Here is a 19422-nt window from a genome sequence, read left to right on the forward strand (position 1 = left end):
CAGGATTGGAGGAAGAATCATTAATAACCTGAGATACACAGAGAATACAACTTTGCTTGCTGAAAGTGAGGCTGACTTGAGGCACTTACTGATGAAGACTGAGGAACACAGTCTGCAGTAGGGATTACATCTCAATATAAAGAAGACAAAAATCCTCACAACTGGACCAATAAGCAGCATCACAATGAATGGAGAAAAGATTGAGGTTGTCAAAGAATTCACGTTGCTTAGTTCTACAATCAAGGCCAATGGAAGCAGCAGTCAGGACATTAGATAATGTGTAGCAGATCTAATGGTCTAAAGGTCTGCTGCAAAGGAACTCTTTTCAAGTGCTGAGGAGCAAGTATGTCTCCTTGAGGACTAAGGTGCACCTGACAGGCCATGCTATTTCCAATTGCCTCATATGCATGTGAGAGCTGGACAATGAATAAGGAAGACCAAAGAGGAGTTGATGCTTTTGAGTTGTGGTGCTGGTGAAGAGTGCTGAAGGTACCATGGACTGCCAAAAGAAGTAACAGATCTCTTCTGGAAGAAGTGCAGCCGAGATGCTCCTTGGAAGCGAGGATGGCCAAACTTCATCTCACCTACTTTGGTCATGTTATCAGAGGGGACCATTCCCTGGAGAAGGATGTCATACTTGTTAAGGTGGAGGGTCGACAAAAGAGGGAAGGGCCTTCAACAAGATGGATTGACACAGTGGCTGCGACAATGGGCTCAAGTATAGCAGGGATCATGGAGCTGGTGTGGCATCGGGTGGTGTTTTGTTCTGCTGTGCATGGGGTCGCTATGAGTCGGAAGTGACTCAATGGCACCTAACAACAAAAACAGTATTTCTTATAAGGTCTTTAATTCTTTAGTCATGAATTACCCTAACCTATCACAAAAATTTCTAGGAACCTAACCTTCAAAGTTGAAAAGGATTTTTCTTGTTGTTGGGTGCTGCTCAGCCAGTTCCTACTTATAATGACCTTACAACAGAATGAAACATTGCCAGGTCTTTTCACATATTCACAATCATTGCTATATTTGAACCTATTGTTGCAGCACTGTGTCAATCCATCTCTTTCAGGGTCTTCTTCTTTTTCACTGACCTCTACTTTACAAGCATGATCTCCTTCTCCAGGGACTGGTCCCTCCTAATAACATGTTCAAAGTATGTGAGATGAAGTCTTGCAATCCTCACTTCTAAGGAACATTCTGGCTGTACTTCTTCCAAGACAAATTTGTTCACTTTTCTGGAAGTCCATGGTATATTCAATATTCTTCACCAACACCATAATTCAAAGGCATCAATTCTTCTTCAGTCTTCCTTATTCACTGTCCAGCTTGTGCATGCATGTGAGGCAGTTGGAAATACCATGGCTTGTGTCAGGCGCATCTTAGTTCTCAGAGTGACATCTTTGCTTTTTAACACTCGAAAGAGGTCTTTTGCCACAGATTTGACTAATGAAGTTTATCGATTGAGAAAAGTCTTTTGCATGCTGTGAAATAGGTTGTCTATTTTAAAAGTGGAATAGAATGGATATAAATTTTGTTTTTGTCATAGGGAAAAAGTATTCCATAGAATATTCTAAAAGAATATTCAAACATATTCTATTGTTGTTGGTGTTAGGTGCCATCAGGTCGGCTCCAACTGATAGCAACCCCCTGTACAACAGAATGAAACACTGGCCGATCCTGTGCCAGCTCATGATTCTTGCTATACCTGAGCCCATTGTTGCAGCCACTGTGTCAGTCCATCTCATTGAGGGCCTTCCTCTCTTTCACTGACCCTCAACTTTACCAAGCATGATATTGTTCCCCAGGTAATGGTCCCTTCTGACAACATGACTAAAGTAGGTGAGACAAAGTCTGGTCATTCTCTCTTTCAATTCTGGCTGTACTTTTTCTAGAACAGATCTGTTAGTTCTTCTGGCAGTCCATGGTACTTTCAGTATTCTTCACCAACACCACAACTCAAAAACGTCAACTCTTCTTTAGTCTTCCTTATTCATTGTCCAGCTCTCACATGCATATGAGGTGATTGAAAGTACCATGCCTTGGGTTAGATGCACCTTAGTCTTCAAAGACACATCTTTGCTCTTCAGCACTTTAAAGCAGTCTTTTGGAGCAGATTTTCCCAGTGCAGTACATCTGATTTCTTAACTGCTGCTTCCATGGGTGCTGATTGTGGAATCAAGTAATATGGAATCTTTGACAACTTCAATCTTTTATCCATTTATTGTAATGCTGCTTATTGGTCTAGTTGTAAGGATTTTAATTTTCTTTATATTGAGGTGTAATCCATACTGCAGACTGTAGTCTTTAATCTTCATCAGTAAGTGCTTCAAGTCACCTTCACATTCAATGAGCACAGTTGTGTCATCTGCGTATTGCAGGTTGTTAATGAGTCTTCTTCCAATACTGATGCCACATTCTTCATATAGTCCAGTTCTCTGAGTATTTGTTCAGCATACAGATTGAATAAGTATGGTGAGAGGATACACCCTGACATATTCCATTCCTGATTTTAAACCATGTGGTATCCGCTTATTCTGTTTGAACCACAGCCTCCTGGTCTATGTACAGGTTTCTCATGAGAATAATTAAGTTTTCTAGAATTCTCATTCTTCTCAATGTTATCCATAATTTGTTATGATACATACAATCAATTGCTTTTACATAGTGAATGAAATACATGTAAACATCTTTCTGGTATTCTTTGCTTTCAGTCAAGGTCTGTCTGACATCAGCTATAATATCCCTCATGCCACATTCTCTTCTGAATCCAGCTTGCATTTCTGGAAGTTCCCTGTCAAGATAATGCTGCAATCGTTTTTGAATTATCTTCAGCAAAATTTTACTTGAGTGTGATATTAATGATATTGTTCGATAATTTCCACATTCTTTCTTTGGAATGGGTACAAATACGAATCTCTTCTAGTCAGTTGGCCAGCTGGTTATCTTCTAAATTTCTTGGCATAGATAAGTAAGTACCTTCACCGTAGCAGCAGTTTGTTGAAACATCTCACTGGGCATTCTGTCAATTCCTGGAGCCTTGTTTTTCATCAATTCTTTCAGTGTAGCTTTGACTTCTGCCTTCAATCCCATTGGTCATATGCCACCTCCTGAAATAAATGAACATCAGCCGATTCTTTTTAGTACAGTTGACTCGTGTACTCCTTCTGCCATCTTTTGATGTTTCCTACATCAGTCAATATTTTTCCCATAGAACCTTTCATTATCGCATGTTGAGGCTTGAATTTTTTCTTCAGTTCTTTCAGCTTGAGAAATGTTGAGTATGTTCTTCTCTTTTCGTTTTATAACTCTAGGTCTTTGCAAATTTCATTATAATTGACTTTGCCTTCTCAAGCTGTTCAGAAATCCTCTCTTCAGCTCTTTCATCTTGCCATTTCTTCCATTTGCTTCATTGTTGTTGTTGTTGTTACATGCTGTTGAGTTGAACCAGACTCATAGCGACTCTTCCTTGGGTTTCCGAGGCAGTATCACTACAGAAGTATATTGCCCAACTTTCCTTCTGAGGAGTGGCTGGTGGGTTTGAACCACAAGCCTTCTGGTTAGCAATCAAATGCCTTAGGCACTATGCTACCAGAGCTCCTCCATTTGCTTTAGTTACTCTCTAGTCAAGAGCAAATTTCAAAGCCTCTTCTGGCATCCATTTTGGTCTTTTCTTCCTTTCCTGTCTTTTTAATGACCTTTTTCTTTCTTCATATATGATATTCTTGATGTCATCTCACAATTCTGATTTTTGGTCATTGGTGTTCAATGCATCAAACCTATTCTTTAGATGATCTCCAAATTCAGGTGGGATGTAATCAAGGTCATATTTTAACTGTGATAGATTTGTTTTAATTGTCTTCAGCTTCAACTTGAACTTGCATATGAGCAGCTGATGGTCTGTTCCACAATCAGATCCTGTCCTTGTTTTGACTGAAGATAATGAGCTTCTCCACCTTCTCTTTCCACAGATGTAGTTGATCTGATTCATGTGTATACATGTGTGAACTCCACATTTATATTGTTGAACAAAGGTATTTGCAATGCATAAGTCATTGGCCTTGCAAAATTCTATAATGCAATTTCCAACATCATTTCTATCCCCAAAGCCATGTTTTCTATTGCTGTTGTTGTTGTTATATGCCGTCGAGTCAGACCCAACTCATAGCTATCCCTCCTTGGGTTTCCGAGGCAGTATCACTATAGAAGTAGATTGCCTCATCTTTCTTCCAAGGAGTGGCTGGTGGGTTTGAACCACCAGCCTTCTGGTTAGCAGTCAGGTACCTTAGACACTACACTACCAGAGCTCTCCTAGAGACCCTTTTATGAAGACTTAAACAGGACAAAGACAAAACAAACATGATCATCTTACATAAGGGAAGTGTCAGCACATATCCAGTACAGAGGACAATGTATTCCACGAAATCACAGTCATGGAGTTTGTTTTATGATAGGGAACAAAGGAAATCATCACAAGATCATGATTGGTGGCAGGTACAATCCATCACTGTCTCAGGCAGGACTATAGAATTGGAGAAAGGACCATGATTGGGATATGTACACAATTGCAGGTTTAAAAAGTTTGCAGGTGGGCTTAAATCATATGACTCTGAGTCATAGCTACGAGGTTGCTGTAAGACTACCAGGAATCCCAACTTTTAAATTAGATGACATGCAGTTATTTTTGATAAATAACTAAGGACACGCCAAGGCAAGTTCCCTAGTTCTTTTTATAAGTCAGAGGGCAAATTGTCTCTCCCTGAGCTTGCCTGGGAATTGTAATCTACTTTCAACCACACTGTTCCTGAGGACAAGCTGCCCTTCTTTGGGCTTGCTCAGGCCTTGACTATTCTTAGCTATATTGCTGATTTAATGGTGAGAAACAACTCAAATGGCATCTGTACTTATGTCAAGACTCAGAATAGATTTAGGACTCTTACTGTAGACCACAGCCTTCCACAAACCAAGAGCTTTAGAATTTAAGCTTAATGCATTTGTGGATTTATTTATTTATTTTACCTTGTTAAAATAATAATGTATACCCTTCAAAAAACCAAACTCACTGCCATCGAGTCGTTTCTGACTCATAGCAACCCCTCCTTGTGTTTCCAAGGTGGTATCACTACAGAAGTAGATTGACCAATCTTCCTTCTGAGGAGTGGCTGGTGGGTTTGAACCACCAGCCTTCTGGTTAGCAGTCAAATGCCACCAGAGCTCCCTGTATACCCTTACGCTTAATAAAACTAGGACTGGTAATACCCAAGCCAATTAATTATGTTTTGGAAAAAGTGATAATGGGACCAGCATAGAATGACCACAAGTGAAGAAATTTCCAGAAGAGAAAGGGTTCCTTCAATATTGAGTTTGGAGGACTGTGAGAAAGTTTAAGTCTATATAGCTTTGTCCCCAAGATCTATAGCCATTTCCAGCAAGGAAGAGGTAGTGCTCAAGAAAGGGAAGAAGCCACCACACATACCTTAGGAACTACTAGGGGAAATTGCCCCAGCTTGGCTTGTTGTTGTTATGTGCCATCAAGTCGAACCCAACTCATAGCAACCCCACCTTGGGTTTCCAAGGCAGTGTCACTACAGAAGTAGATTGCCCAACCTTCCTTCTGAGGAGGGGCTGGTGAGTTTGAACTGCCAGCCTTCTGGTTAGCAGTCAAGTGCCTTAGGCACTGGCTTACCCACTGCCACTGAGTCAATTCTGACTCATGGCAATCCTACAGGACAGGGTAGAACTGTTGCATAGTTTCCAAGGCTGTAAATCTTTATTGAAGTAGACTTCCCTCATCTTTCTCCTATGGAGCAGCTGGTGGGTTTGACCTGCTGACCTTTTTATTAGCAACTGAATGCCTCAACCACTATGCCACCACTTGGTCAACTATATCTATCAGTTAATCACTATTGATTGCGAGCTCAGCCACTCCTCGGAAGGAAAATTGAGCAATCTACTTCCCTAGTGATACTGCCTCAGAAACCCAAGGAGGGGTCGCTATGAGTGGAATCCAGCTCACGGCAGTGAGTTTGGTTTGGTTTGGTTTTTGGAAAGATAAAATCACTTTTCTAATTCCAAGTGTTGCTAAGCCTTAATAGTTTCTTCATTCTGACCAGGCATGCGTATTACAATCAAAGCAAATAAAAACAAAAGCTATTTTATAATTTATAATTGTTGGTTACATACCAGGAGACCTAGATCGGTCTTTTTTTTTTTTTTTTTAATTAGGATTTGGGTGAAGATTTACAGAGTAAATTCACTTTTCATACAGCAGTTCACATATACTTTGTTTCATGTCATTGACCAAAATTTACAATGCAGCAGCTCCCCTCCCACTTCCTCCCCATAGTTACCTCCTCCCAGTGTCCATCCCTTCATACTCTTCTGCACCCTGAGCTATCTCCCTGTGCATAAGCAGCCCTTCCTTCTCCCATGATTGTTCTCTCCAGGGCGTGTGTCTACTTGAGGTAAATGTTTAACTCACATGCCTGTACTTTGTTTGGCTGGAAACCACAGTTGTAGGTTCAATTCCAGACCTGAAGGGCAGCTAGGGGCCATAGTCTCAGTGGTTACACCAGGCTCTATTGGACCAGCAAACCTGGTCCCCACCTTCTTTTTTTTTTTTGCCTCCAAATGATTTTGAGTTTTGTTCCACATTGTTCTCCCTCTTTATGCAGGATCTCCTACATCCCTTCCAAGTGGATGGCAGTGGTAGCTGGGCACCATCTAGTTCTTCTGGTCTCATAGTTGTATAGGTTGCAGATCGGATGGTGTACCAGTCGCTAGGACTGATTGTTTCCATTAATTTTGGTTTTCTTCTTTCTTCTTGACGAGGAGAGACCCGTTGTTGCATCTAGATGGCAGCTTCCTAGCTTTTAAGGTCCCAGTCACTACTCGCCAAAGTAGTAGGTGGAACAATGTTTTGTATAGTATGTTATGCCAATTGAGCTTGATGTCCCCTGTGACTATGGTCCCAAGCCCGCAGGATCAACTACTCGGTCCCTCTGAGTAGCTGGCTGAAACCAAGCAATGACCATAACCTTGCCCCTTGTCAGCTCTACTATACACCTGGGAATTCTGATCATTCACATGAACTTATAGGCCCATTGTCTGCCAACCCTATATATGATCTTGGATACACTCTCCATTTAGACATACCTAATTGTTTAGCTTGTTCACCTATCTATCCGTCCCTATACCCACGTTTGCTTTCACTGACAACTCAGTACTGTATATGCAAAAGGGTTCATATTTGTTGTCTGTACTGCCCATGTAACTCTCTATGTCTTTCTCATCCTCAATGCTGCCATATTGGTCACTCACATTTGGTACATTGCCCTTCTCTTCACCCAAATCAATATTTATCTCTATCTATCTAACAGCATTCCCTCCCCTCCCCTCCCACCCCTGGTAACCAACAAAGAAAATGTCCTCCAATACATAAACCTTTCCTTAACTTTTACAATAATGGACTAATACAATATTTGTCCTTTTGTGACTGACTTATTTCACTCAGCATAATGTCCTCCAAGTTCATCCACGTTATGCGGTGTTTTGCCTATTCTACATTATTCTTTAGCGTTGCATAGTATTCGATTGTGTGAATGTACCAAAGTTTGGTTATCCATTCCTCAGTTGTTGGACATCTAGGTTGTTTCCAAGTTTTGGCTATTGTAAATAGTGCTTCGATGAACATCGGCGTGCATATATCTGTTCTTGTCATGGCTCTCACTTCTTTAGGGTATATACCTAGTAATGGGATGGCTGGGTCAAATGGTATTTGTATTTCCAACTTTTGAAGGAATCGCCATACAATGGTTGTACCATTTTACAGTCCCACCAGCAGTGTATGAGAGTCCCAATCTCTCCACAACCTCGCCAGCATTTGTTATTTTCTGTCTTGTTGAACTTTGATAGTAGTGCTGGAGCAAGATGGTATCTCATTGTTGTTTTGATTTGCTAGATGGGTCTTTTTAACTTAACAATTTTTTTCAGCGTTTCTCCTTTCATGTTTATTCATCATCACTCATTGGTGGTAGCCAGTCCTGATCCAGAGAAGGCCATCCATAAAACCAAGGATTCAGCATTGTTTTTAAGTGATTTACAATGTCTTTTTTTTCCTTTTTGTTTATATCATCTTATCTTGACATTAGGCCACTAATCTTGCCAGGATCATTTACTGTTCTTGTTCATAGATTGATTATTTGAATTGATTCTTTTGTTGCTCTTCATGGTAGCCTGATCTTCAGACCTTCAGCAGTTTCTTCCATTATTCCTGTATTTCATGATGCTGACTCCCAGGTTTTTGTTCAATTTAAAGCCTTCTGATAAATATATTGGTTTATATTCAATAATCATTTTATTCATTCATACTAGTGATATTCATTATAAAAACCAAAGTTATGAACATTTTTATTAGGTTCCAATATTTTTCACAAGAACAATTGCATCCTGAAGCACAATAGTCACAAATTCATAATATTTCAAGCTCTGAGGGCTTAAAAAATAGAAGAATTACACTATTTTTTTCTCTTTAAAATCTAATTTAAAACTTTCTTTTCCAGGCATATTCAGCTAGAATTGGAGTTGGGACTAACTCCACAGGAAAATCATTTTAGTCGTGATATTTGCTCATTAGTTAATCAGAGAGAATTGAATTTTACCTCCATACTTTATGCCCAAGGAGCGCTGGTAGCATACTGGTTAAAGCATTTGGCTGCTAATCAAAAGGTTGGCATTTCAAACCCACCAATTGCCCTGTGGCAGAAAGTTGAGGCAGTCTACTTCCATAAAGATTTATAGCCTTGGAAACCCAATGGGGCAGTTCTCTGTCCTAAAGGAATGCTATGAGTCAGAATCTACTTGATGGCAGTGGGTTTTTGGTTTTACTTTATGCCTAGGAGAACAGAAACTTTTCAGGAAAGTCTGAAACAAATTGGGGTTAATGCTTTTTCAGATGAAGAGAGAAAGAGTCACATCCTATATATCTTTTGTCTGTATTTATTTTAGCTTTCACCAAAGGGAAGCATATCCATATATGAAACTTAAAATGGTCCCAGAGACCATTTTCATCTACATTAACAATGAATGTGACTATCGTAATTACGCAGTCTGTAATTTGTGTGAGACGTGGGTATCTTTCAACCAATTCAGAGGAAAACAGAGGTTGAGGGGTTGCTAATGTAAATAACAATCACCTGGAATGATTCCACTATTTTACGTTAAGCACTTTTATATTATTGGGATTTTGAATAACCCAATTTGTTGTACATAAAGATATCATGAATATAGCCAAAAGCAAGTTAGAGAGTTTTTATTTCTGGAAATGGAGGGTGGGAAATTTAGAATAAAGGTCACTCCTGGACTTTTAAATTACCTGAAATAGAAGGTGATGATTTCTGCTTTATAAATCTAGGTAGTGAATGCAGTTTTGAGTCTTTCCTTACCTTAACTTTTGCCAATTTTTATATTAGTTATTTGTGTGAGGGGAGTACACTAAATCTTGTTTAGTTACCTTTAAGGAGACTTGATTATTATGTAATGTTAAGCAATAGATGCCTGTATTTAATGATAAATTCAATGTTTCATTTAACAGTTTTATCATTTCAAATATTCAAGTAATTTTTAATCATGAGCAAGTGAAGATCAATAAAGTTAGATGTTCATGTGTTTCATGTAGTATATATATAATATATAATTAAAATACTAGAATACTTGGCTTTCCTATCTTTTTTTTTTCCTTCAAAATTCTGGCTTCTCTGTGGCCCTCATCAAGATCTATTATCTCAGTTTTCTTAGTTGATTAATTAATGTAGCCTTTGTTGTGAATAAATGTAGCATTTGAATACTGTTTCAGATCACTAATTGGAGGTGATAAGCAAATGTAAAATTTTTTTAGTAGATTTTACAATGAACTTTAAGTATCTTAAATAAAACTATGCTTAATTGTCTCATTGTCCCCTTACACTAAGCTCCCTCCCATTTCACTCTTGTTTTCTCCTAGGCTCTGATCCAGTGTGAGCAGCTGAAGAACGAGCTGGAGAGACAGTCAGAACGACTTGAAAAAGAACTCGCATCTCAGCAAGAGAAAAGGACATTTGAGAAAGAGATAATGAAAAAAGAAATGATAAAAGAAAGGCAGAACATGGAAGCAAAGGTACCTAAGGACTCAAGTTTTTTGTCCACATTGCAGAAGATACATTTGTTGTTGATGTCATTGACGATTCTGTAGGCCATAGTTCTTAAACGAACTGTAAATTTCAAAATCTTTCCAGAGGCAAATTTCTTATAATTTAGACTTCATAAACATTTTCTATTTTCCTTGTGTTTCTTAATAAAATTCTATTCTCTGACTTTTCCAAACAAAATAATTAGATTCCATGTTATAAAATTATGAAATTAACTTTAATCCTGCCGTTCTGTTTGATTCTCTCTCTCATAGTTTGCCAGAGGAGAGCACGAGCTCGGCAGATAACCACATTTTATTTCAACCTTGGTTAAATCAGAGAGAGATGACCTCTAATTTATCTCTCACCTGTAAATCAAACTTGCAGAAGGTAACACACTTGTTAGAAACTGAGTAACCAAGAGAAAGTGATCATATACATTGTAAGAAGTAGGTTTTGGAAAATTACATGATGAATAATGACAATAACTAGGTGAACTGGAAGGGAGAGATTAAAGGCAGAAGGAAAAGAGAATTTGAAATGCACAGTGTTTGAAAAACAGTAAACTGCAATACAAAGTTGACTGGAACCTAGCTTTAAATTTGCTGATAATAGAGTAAAACTGAGCATGAAGTAACTACAACAACTGTATTATATGAGTTGTTTCTTTTTTGTAATCCCCCGAGTGGACTCACAGCTTGTTTCTGAGTACAGTGTTATTAAATATTCCAGTGTGTCATAAATGAATTTACTCAGCAAATATCTACTGATTATCTGCTTTGTACCAGGCAATATGCAATCCTGAGGACATATAAAGAAAAGAGTCACTAGTCCTGCCCAATGAGTTTTATGTCTTGTATGGGTAAGCCAAGGCATTTACTGTTGTCTTAGACTAGGTTTTCTAGAGGTGCAAAACCAGTGAAGCATCTATATGAATACATATAGAGAGATTTATTTTAAGGAAATGGTTCACACAGCTGTGGAAGCTAGCAAGTCCCAAATCTGTGGGTCAGGTAGCAGGCTAGAGACTTCTAAATCACATGCTTGCAGGGGTGGTGAACCCAAAAACCAGAGGTGAGACTACAAACGAATGCAGGATTGACAGAGAAAGCTTTGCCAGAACATCTATTTGTATCAGGGATGCAGACCACACCACCAACGAAACTCCTCCTCCCAATTGATTGGCTGCTTACTTCAGATTACAAAATGAGAATTGATTACACAGTGTTTGTTAAACCACTGAGAATTATAGCCAAGTTGACACATAACATTAACTATCACAACTGTAAACTCTCGTGTCTTCTTCTCTTTTTTAAAAATTGTGCTGTTGGTCGGTCTGTTTATCTTCTCTGCCCTGGATTTATGATTTTGGCTGGTAAAATCCCACAAATTTGCAGATAGCACCCTATACACTCGTAGTCTTCAGAGTCAATGGTTGTTTCCATGCTTTCTGCCAGGCCTCCTTTATACACATTTCTCTCCCATTCATTCAACATTCAACAAATATTTATTAGATATCTACTATATGTTAGGGCCTGGGAATATGGTACTCACAGGACCATGCAATTCCCTCATGAAGCTTTGAGACTGCTGGGAGAGGTAGACATTAAACAATACTTCCATAATTAGTTTAATTGCCATTGTATTAAAGATATGAAAATACACTATAGGGCACTGTGATAATATGTATCAGGGGAATCTGACTTAATAAGAAAGCGATTTTGAATGTAAGACTTAAAGTGGGATGAGAAGAAGTACAGAGGTGAAGAGTTGAAGGAAGAAAGTTTCAGGCCCAAGAAAACAATGTACCCAGGTCTCTGAAGCTATAGATGTATAGTACTCTCCTGGAACTCAGAAAAAGTCTAAATGACTTAGCATAAATGTTGTTTCTTCCTATTTCTTCTTCAGCCCACTTCATTTGAGTGTCTGTGCCCACAGCCAATAAAATTACCAATGCTATGTTTATTGAAGACCTCCTTGTGCTACTTTTAGTGAATATTTTTTTAACCTAGTGGTTCTCAATCTTGGCCACATAAGAAAATTTGAAAATCTTATCATCCATACTATACCCCAAAACAATGACATCAATTTATTTTATTTTATTTTATTTTATTGTGATTTAGGTGAAAGTTTACAGAGCAAATTCATCTTCCATACAGCAGTTCACATATACTTTGTCTCATGACATTGATTGAAAGCTCCCACAATGCAACAGCTCTCATCCCACTTCCTCCCCATAGCCACCTTTTCCCCGTGTCCTTCCCTCCCATGGACTCCTGCCCACCGAGCGGTCTCCCTGTGCATAAATAGCCCTTCTATTCTCCCATAATTGAGCTCTCCAAGGAATGTATCTACCTAATGTAAGTGTTCACCTCATATGTCTTTTGTTTGGCTGGAAGCCACAGGAGTGCGTTCAAGTCCAGATGTGAAGGGAAGCTAGGGGCCATAGTCTCAGCGGTTTCATCAGGTTCTATCAGACCAGCAAACCTGCGCCCTCCCCTTTTTTTTCCAGGGATTTTGAGTTTTGTTCCACACTGTTCTCCCACTCTGTCCAGGATCTCCTACATAAATCCCACTCCAAGTGGTTGACACTGGTAGCTGGGCACCATCTAGTTCTTCTGGTCTCATGGTCATATAGGCTGAGGATCACATGGTGTAGTAGTCACTTGGACTAATTGTTTCCATGTGTCTTTGGTTTTTTCATTCTTCTTTGCTCTGGACAAGGAGAGATCCATCATTGCATATAGATACCCGCTTGCAAGCTTTTAAGATCCCTGTTGCTACTCGCCAAAGTAGGATGTGGAACAATGTTTTTGTGTAGTCTGTTATGCCAATTGAGCTTGTACGTCGAGAGTGGGATTCAGATGTTGGTATTTTTGAAAGTTACCCAGATGATTCCAATACATAGCCAAAGTTGTAAACTACTTCAGTAATCCCACATCCCTCCTTTTTCTTCCCTCTAATAGTAAAGCTTCTTGAAAGATTTGTCCATAAATGTTGTTTCTTCCTGTTTCTTCAGCCCACTTCATTTGAATGTCTGTGCCCACAGCCAATAAAATTACCAATGCTTTGTTTACTGAAGACCTCCTTGTGCTACTTTTAGTGAATATTTTTCAGTTCTTATCCTTGTCCTTAAAAGGTTCTCTTTCCTTGATTTCTCTTAATCTCTGTTCCTGATTTGGAAGAAAGATGATGTGTGCCTTTTAGGTTACTCTGGATTTAAAGTGGCTTTGAGACAATGGAGTAGACACATCCGGAAAGCAGCTTCATAAAAATTTCTAGAGTTCAGCAAAGAGTTATGGATTAGGTGGCTTTTGCGTATCTGTGACTTTAATTGCATATGCAATGAAATTTGCAAAAGCCAGAACCCATGTAACGTGGCAGCCTGTTAGAGAAGAAAAGCTCAAATATTTTCCACTAAAAGGAATGATAGAAAAGTGGTAGGACAGCACCCTGTTAAAGGTGGGGAACTTGCAAAACCTGGAAAAACAAGCAGTCCTATCAAATTGCAGCTGTCACAGGTTTTACTGTGCTTGCTATTGTCTCCTCAATCTTTGTTGTCATTGTTGTTATGTGCCGTGGAGTCAGACCCGACTCATAGTGACCCCTCCTTGGGTTTCTGAGGCAGTATCAATATGGAGGTAGATTAGCTTTGTATAAATCTCCCAAAACAGCTTCTCTTCCCATCTTCCCAGTGAAACCACTGTTCATCCGTTTGCCCAACTCAGAAATCTTGCTGTCATTTTTTTTCTCTTCTTCCTTTCCTCACTTTACACATCTCTGGAGTTACCATTCAGTTCAAGCAACTCAGGGCCCTAAACATTTCACATTGCCCTGTCTCTCCATCCCACTGCTACCCATATTTCACTCTTAATTCTTCCTACAGCCTCTAATGGACTCCTTACCTTCAATCTTGCATCCTTCCCATCTGTTCCATAGCCAGGATGATCTTTCTAAAATAAACATCTCACTATGGGGCAGTTCTGTCCTATAGGGTCGCTATGAGTCAGAACTGACTTGACAGCACACGACAACAACCACAAAACATTTTAAGAATGAAATCTTTTAAAAATTTTACTTCAATAAATAAAATTATAATATAAAATAAATAAAATGAACATGTCATTATGCAAGTCTCTTGCTTAAAAATGCATTAATGTCTACCTGAAAACTCTTGGATAAAATTTGAGGCCCTTTCACATAGCATATAGATTCTATATTCTTCTCCCTCTTTTTGGCTCTCCATTCTTCCTTGCATTCCCATTATACTGACCTATTTGCACTTCCCCAAATATACGAACGTGCCATTTTTCCATACTGTGCTTGTATTTCAGATTTTTCATGCATTTGCTCTCTACCAAGAAGGATCTTCTGCCCTCTCACTGATCCCTCAGGGTTCAACTCTATACTCTTTCCTCTCAGAGACTCCCAGTGCTGCATTGGGAGCTTCTCCTAGGTACTCCCAAACTCTATTGCAGATGCTTGTTCAGTTGTCAGTCTCTTCTGATTTGCTGTGAGTTTCTTCCACATATGATCTGTTAACACACTCATAGCTTGACACATTCCTTTCACATAGAATGTTCTTTCTCTCTTTCTGTACATGTGTGTGTGTGTCTTAATAAGTGAATATAATACAAGGAGGGAAAGTCCTATGCCATTAGAAAGATATGCCTAGATTGCTGAGAGTTCAGAAGAACACAGTGGATCCCTGTCTGTGAGAAATCATGCAAGGCTTTGTAGAGAGGTGGTTTTAGCATAGTGGCTAAAGCACTTGACTGCTAACCAGAAGGCTGGCGGTTCAAACCCACCAGCCACTCCTCGGAAGGAAGGTTGGGCAATCCTACTTCCGTAGTGATACTGCCTTGGAAACCCAAGGAGGGGTCGCTATGAGTCGGGGCCGACTCGACGGCACATAACAACAACAACAAAGAGTAGATAGGATTAAGAAATCCCAAAAGGAATGGGGAAAGGACATGCTGGCTTTAACCAACATGAATAAGGCATCAAGGAAGGTAAAGCTGTGAATTGAGTGTTGTCCATAAGAGAGAATGGAATCAATAGCAAAGACAAGATATTGCTCACACCTAGGACATTTTTATTTTCTTGGTTTATCAAGTAGAAACATTTTGTCTTGCTGCCTAGTTCTACCATATAAAAATATAGTGATGAGAATTATTGATATGAAAGGAAAAATGAAGGATGAAACAATTATTTCATGAATAAAAGTGGCAACAGAACTACAGTGCCTGAGTCTTTTAAGTTTATTTTGTGCACTCTAAGACCTGAATAAAGATGTATGAATATAGAATTAAAAACAAAGACAGTTCTCTCACCAGGATACGGCAAGTGTTTAGAGGCAGTGGGTACAGAGAAAAGAAAGTGGCTTTGGAATAAAAGGATTTAAGAATGAATCCCAATTTGACCTTTCTGTGACCTTGAACAATTTCTCTTCTGTATATTGCCAAGGAGTAAATAATGGAGCTGATAACACTTACTTCAAGGAATTGATAGGATTAAATGAGATAATGTTTTGAAAGTATTTAGCATAATGCCTGGCTTAGAGCGGGTGTTTAGTAAATTTTAACTTGTGAGTCTTATCATTCTGCCTTTACATAGTAAAACCAGTAACCTTATTGGAGAGATTTCTTAGATTTTCATGTTAGTAAAAACAGAGATTTGGATATGAAGCACAGCTTTTATTTTATTAACTTGAATGAGCTTGGGCAAATTACTTAATTTTCTGAATCTTAGATTTCACCTACACGTGTTGAGTCATTCCCCACGAATACTGCTTTCTTTGTGTTGATTTGTTGTCTTCAGTAATAGCACTTCATTGCACTTAGCCACTCAAGTTTGTAGTTCATCAGTCATTCATCATATATTTATTGAGCGTCCCTTATGGTCCAGACCTTTTCTCAGTTGGTTTCCTTGATAAATCCATTGCTAGTGTACTTAATTCTTGTATCTCTTGTGTAGAGAGTACTGCTTCATGCCATGTTCAGTGCTCTAGGGACTGCTTTAGTGCAGAAATTTCTATTAAGCTATCCCAACCTGGGTGTCCTTGTCTCTTCCTTGCCCCTGTCAAAGTTTAAAGGACTTTCCTGATGTCGATGCCCTGGACATCCAGCAGTGTTGCAGCTGGGTCTGTGCTACTTTTGTCTCTGCAACAGATGTGGATGGAGAAGCTCCTGCAGGGTAATGTTCACTTCCAGATGGTGGGCGTAGGGGAAAAGAAGGTATGACAACAGGAGGGGAGACCTCAGGAAGTGGGTGACAGGAGGGAGCAGACAGGTAGTAGGTAGAGGAAAGAAGTGATGGGTGGCATAGAGAGGGAATCATATGGAAAGGATAGGTTTGATATATGTCTCATGATAGAAACTGACTCAGAATTTACAATTAGAAAAATAAGAGTCTGCATATTTACTTATAAAAACCACACAAAGCTAATATGTTTATCATCAGATATATCTCCATATAAGTAAGTAATACATGACTTTCAGTACCTGGCAATTAAGGTTTATTACTGTTGGATAGTTCCAGAAAAACTATAATTATATTTTCATAATATGGATACATGCAAACTGGAATTTCTAGACTAAGGAAATTAAGTTGGTATTTTTTATTTATTGCGTTTAACTTCTCTTAACCTTTAATTTTAGGCTGAGATTGTAATATGCATAGAAATACTTTGTAGGTTGGTATTAGTAAAACTAATTTTATGTGCAAATTAAATTTGTAGCCAGTCTTTTAATGATGAACAGGATATATAAACACCATAAGTTAAATAAAAAATTGTCCACAACCCCGAGAAAAGTTAATTAATGCATCTACTGTCTAAATTAAAAAATAACTGCTGAGACTTGTTTTTTTCATATGTGTCAACATTAGCTAGTTCTGTGATTGAAAGACAGATACCTATTTTGATTTTATTGATGTAAGCTCCTTTATTTACCTAAAACTTTGTTTCAATGTTTGTTTTTATCACAGAATTTTAGTTATTTGTTTTAAGTTGTAAGGCTAAATCCTCACCCATGTCAGTGTACAGTGGTAGATTTCAAATATCATTACTTCAAATCATGACCAGTTCTTGTTTTAATAGATAAAAACTGGTAGGTATCCCACATGTTTTGTTCTGGATAGCATTTTTCTTTATTTTAAAACTGCTAATACAAATAAGAAATTGTTGTTGTTAGGTGCCGTCAAGTCAGCTCTGACTCATAGTGCCCGATGTAGAACATAACAAAACACAATTTTGTCCAGTCTTGCCCAGTCCTACATCATCCTCATACTCTTTGCCATGCTTGAGCCCATTGTTGTAGTCTCTGTGTCAGTCCATCTCATTGAGGATCTTCTCCTTTTTTGCTGACCCTCTAGTTTACCCACCATGATATCCTTCTCCAGGGACTGGTCCCTTCTGACAACATAACCAAATATAAAAGGCGAAGTCTGGCCATTCTCACTTCTAAAGAACATTCTAGGTGTACTTCCTCCAAGACGTATTTGTTTATTCTTTTAGGAGTCCATGGTACATTCTTCACCAACACCACAATTCAAATACATCAATTCTTCTGTAGTCTTCCTTATTCACTGTTCAGCTCTCCCATGCATATGAAGCTATTGAAAATACCATGGCTTGGATCAGGTGCACCTTAGTCTTCCAAGTGACTTCTCTGCTCTTAAATTCTTTAAAGAGATCTCTTGCAGCAGATTTGCTCAGTGCAGTACATCATTTGATTTCTTGACTGCTGATTCCATGGATGTTGATTGTGGATCCAAGTAAAATGAAATCCTTGACAATGTCATCCTTTTCTCCATTTATCATGTTATTGCTTATTGGTCCAGTTGTGAGGATTTTTTTTTCTTTGTGCTGGGGTATATCCATACTGCAGACTGTAGTCTTTGATCTTCATCATTAAGTGCCCCAGGTCATCATCACTTTCAGCAAGCAAGGTTGTGTCACCTGCATATCTCAGGTTGTTAATGAGTCTTCCTCCAGTCCTGATGCTACATTCTGGTACATATAATCCAACATCTTAGATTATTTGCTCATCATATAGATTAAGTAAGTATGGTGAAAGGATACAATCCTGATGCACATACTGATTTTAAACCATGCAGTATTTATTCCCTTGCTCTGTTTGAACGATTGCCTCTTGATCTATGTTAAGGTTCCTCATAAGTACAATTAACGTTCTGGAATTCCCATTCTTTTCAGTGTTATCCATAATTTGTTATGATCCACACAGTCAAATGCTTTTGCATAGTCAGTAAAACACAAGTAAATATCTTTCTGGTATTCTTTGCTTTCCACCAAGATCCATCAGAAATCAGCAATAACATCCCTTGTTCCACATCCTTTTCTGAATCCAGCTTGAATTTCTGAAAGTTCCCTGTCAATGTACTGCTGCAACCATTTTTGAATTGTCTTCAGCAAAATTTTAGTTGCATGTGATATTAATGATATGGTACAATAATTTCCACATTCTGTTGGATCACTTCTCTTTGGATTGGGCACAAATACAGATCTCTTCCAGATAGTTGTCTCCCAAATTTCTTGTTATATACAAGTGAGCACCTATAGTGCTGCATCTGTTTGTTGAAACATCTCAGTGGATATTCTATCACTTCCTGGAACCTTGTTTTTTGCCAATTCCTTCAGTGCAGCTTCAACTTCTTCCATCAATACCATTGGTTATTGATCATGTGCTCCCTCCAGAAATGGCTAAACATCAACCAATCCTTTCTGGTACAGTGACTCTGTATTCTTTCCATCTTCTTTTGATGTTTCCTGCATCCTTCACTGTTTTGCCATTAGAATGCTTCAGTGTTGTAATCGGACGCTTGAATTTTTTCTTCAGTTCTTTCAGCTTTAGAAATGCAGAGCATGTCCTTCCCCTTTGATTTTCCATCTCCATGTCTTTGCACATTTCATTATAATATTTTACTTTGTCCTCTCCAGCTGTGCTTTGAAATCTTCTGTTCAGATCTTCTACTTCATCTTTCATTCACTTTAACCACTCTCCATTTGATAGTGAGGTAATGTCTTAGTTTCCTATGGCTTCCATAACAAAACACCACAAAGTGGGTGACTTTAAAGAGCAGAAACTTACTTTCTCATAGTTCTGGAGGATGAAAGTCCAAACCAGGGTCTTGACTGTGTGGATTCCTTGTGAAGGTTTCTCTCCTAGTTTCTGGTGACTGCTGTCAATCCTTGGCATTTTTTCTTTATAGATACATCTGCCTCTGTCATCATGTGGTATTT

General features: G+C 38.6%; 1 protein-coding gene across 1 annotated transcript in view; it reads left to right on the top strand.

Moving 5' to 3' along the window:
• The window catches only part of SDCCAG8 (SHH signaling and ciliogenesis regulator SDCCAG8), a 352265-nt gene that overhangs the window by 104740 nt on the left and 228103 nt on the right, over nucleotides 1-19422 (top strand). The window contains exon 10 of the mRNA XM_007949144.2: nucleotides 9998-10150. Coding sequence (XP_007947335.2) covers nucleotides 9998-10150 — 153 coding nt within the window. The remainder of the gene's footprint in view (nucleotides 1-9997; nucleotides 10151-19422) is intronic.

Source organism: Orycteropus afer, unplaced genomic scaffold, assembly GCF_000298275.1.
Source record: "Orycteropus afer afer isolate SDZICR_OR568_19922 unplaced genomic scaffold, OryAfe1.0 scaffold00239, whole genome shotgun sequence".
NCBI classification, from domain to species: domain Eukaryota; kingdom Metazoa; phylum Chordata; class Mammalia; order Tubulidentata; family Orycteropodidae; genus Orycteropus; species Orycteropus afer.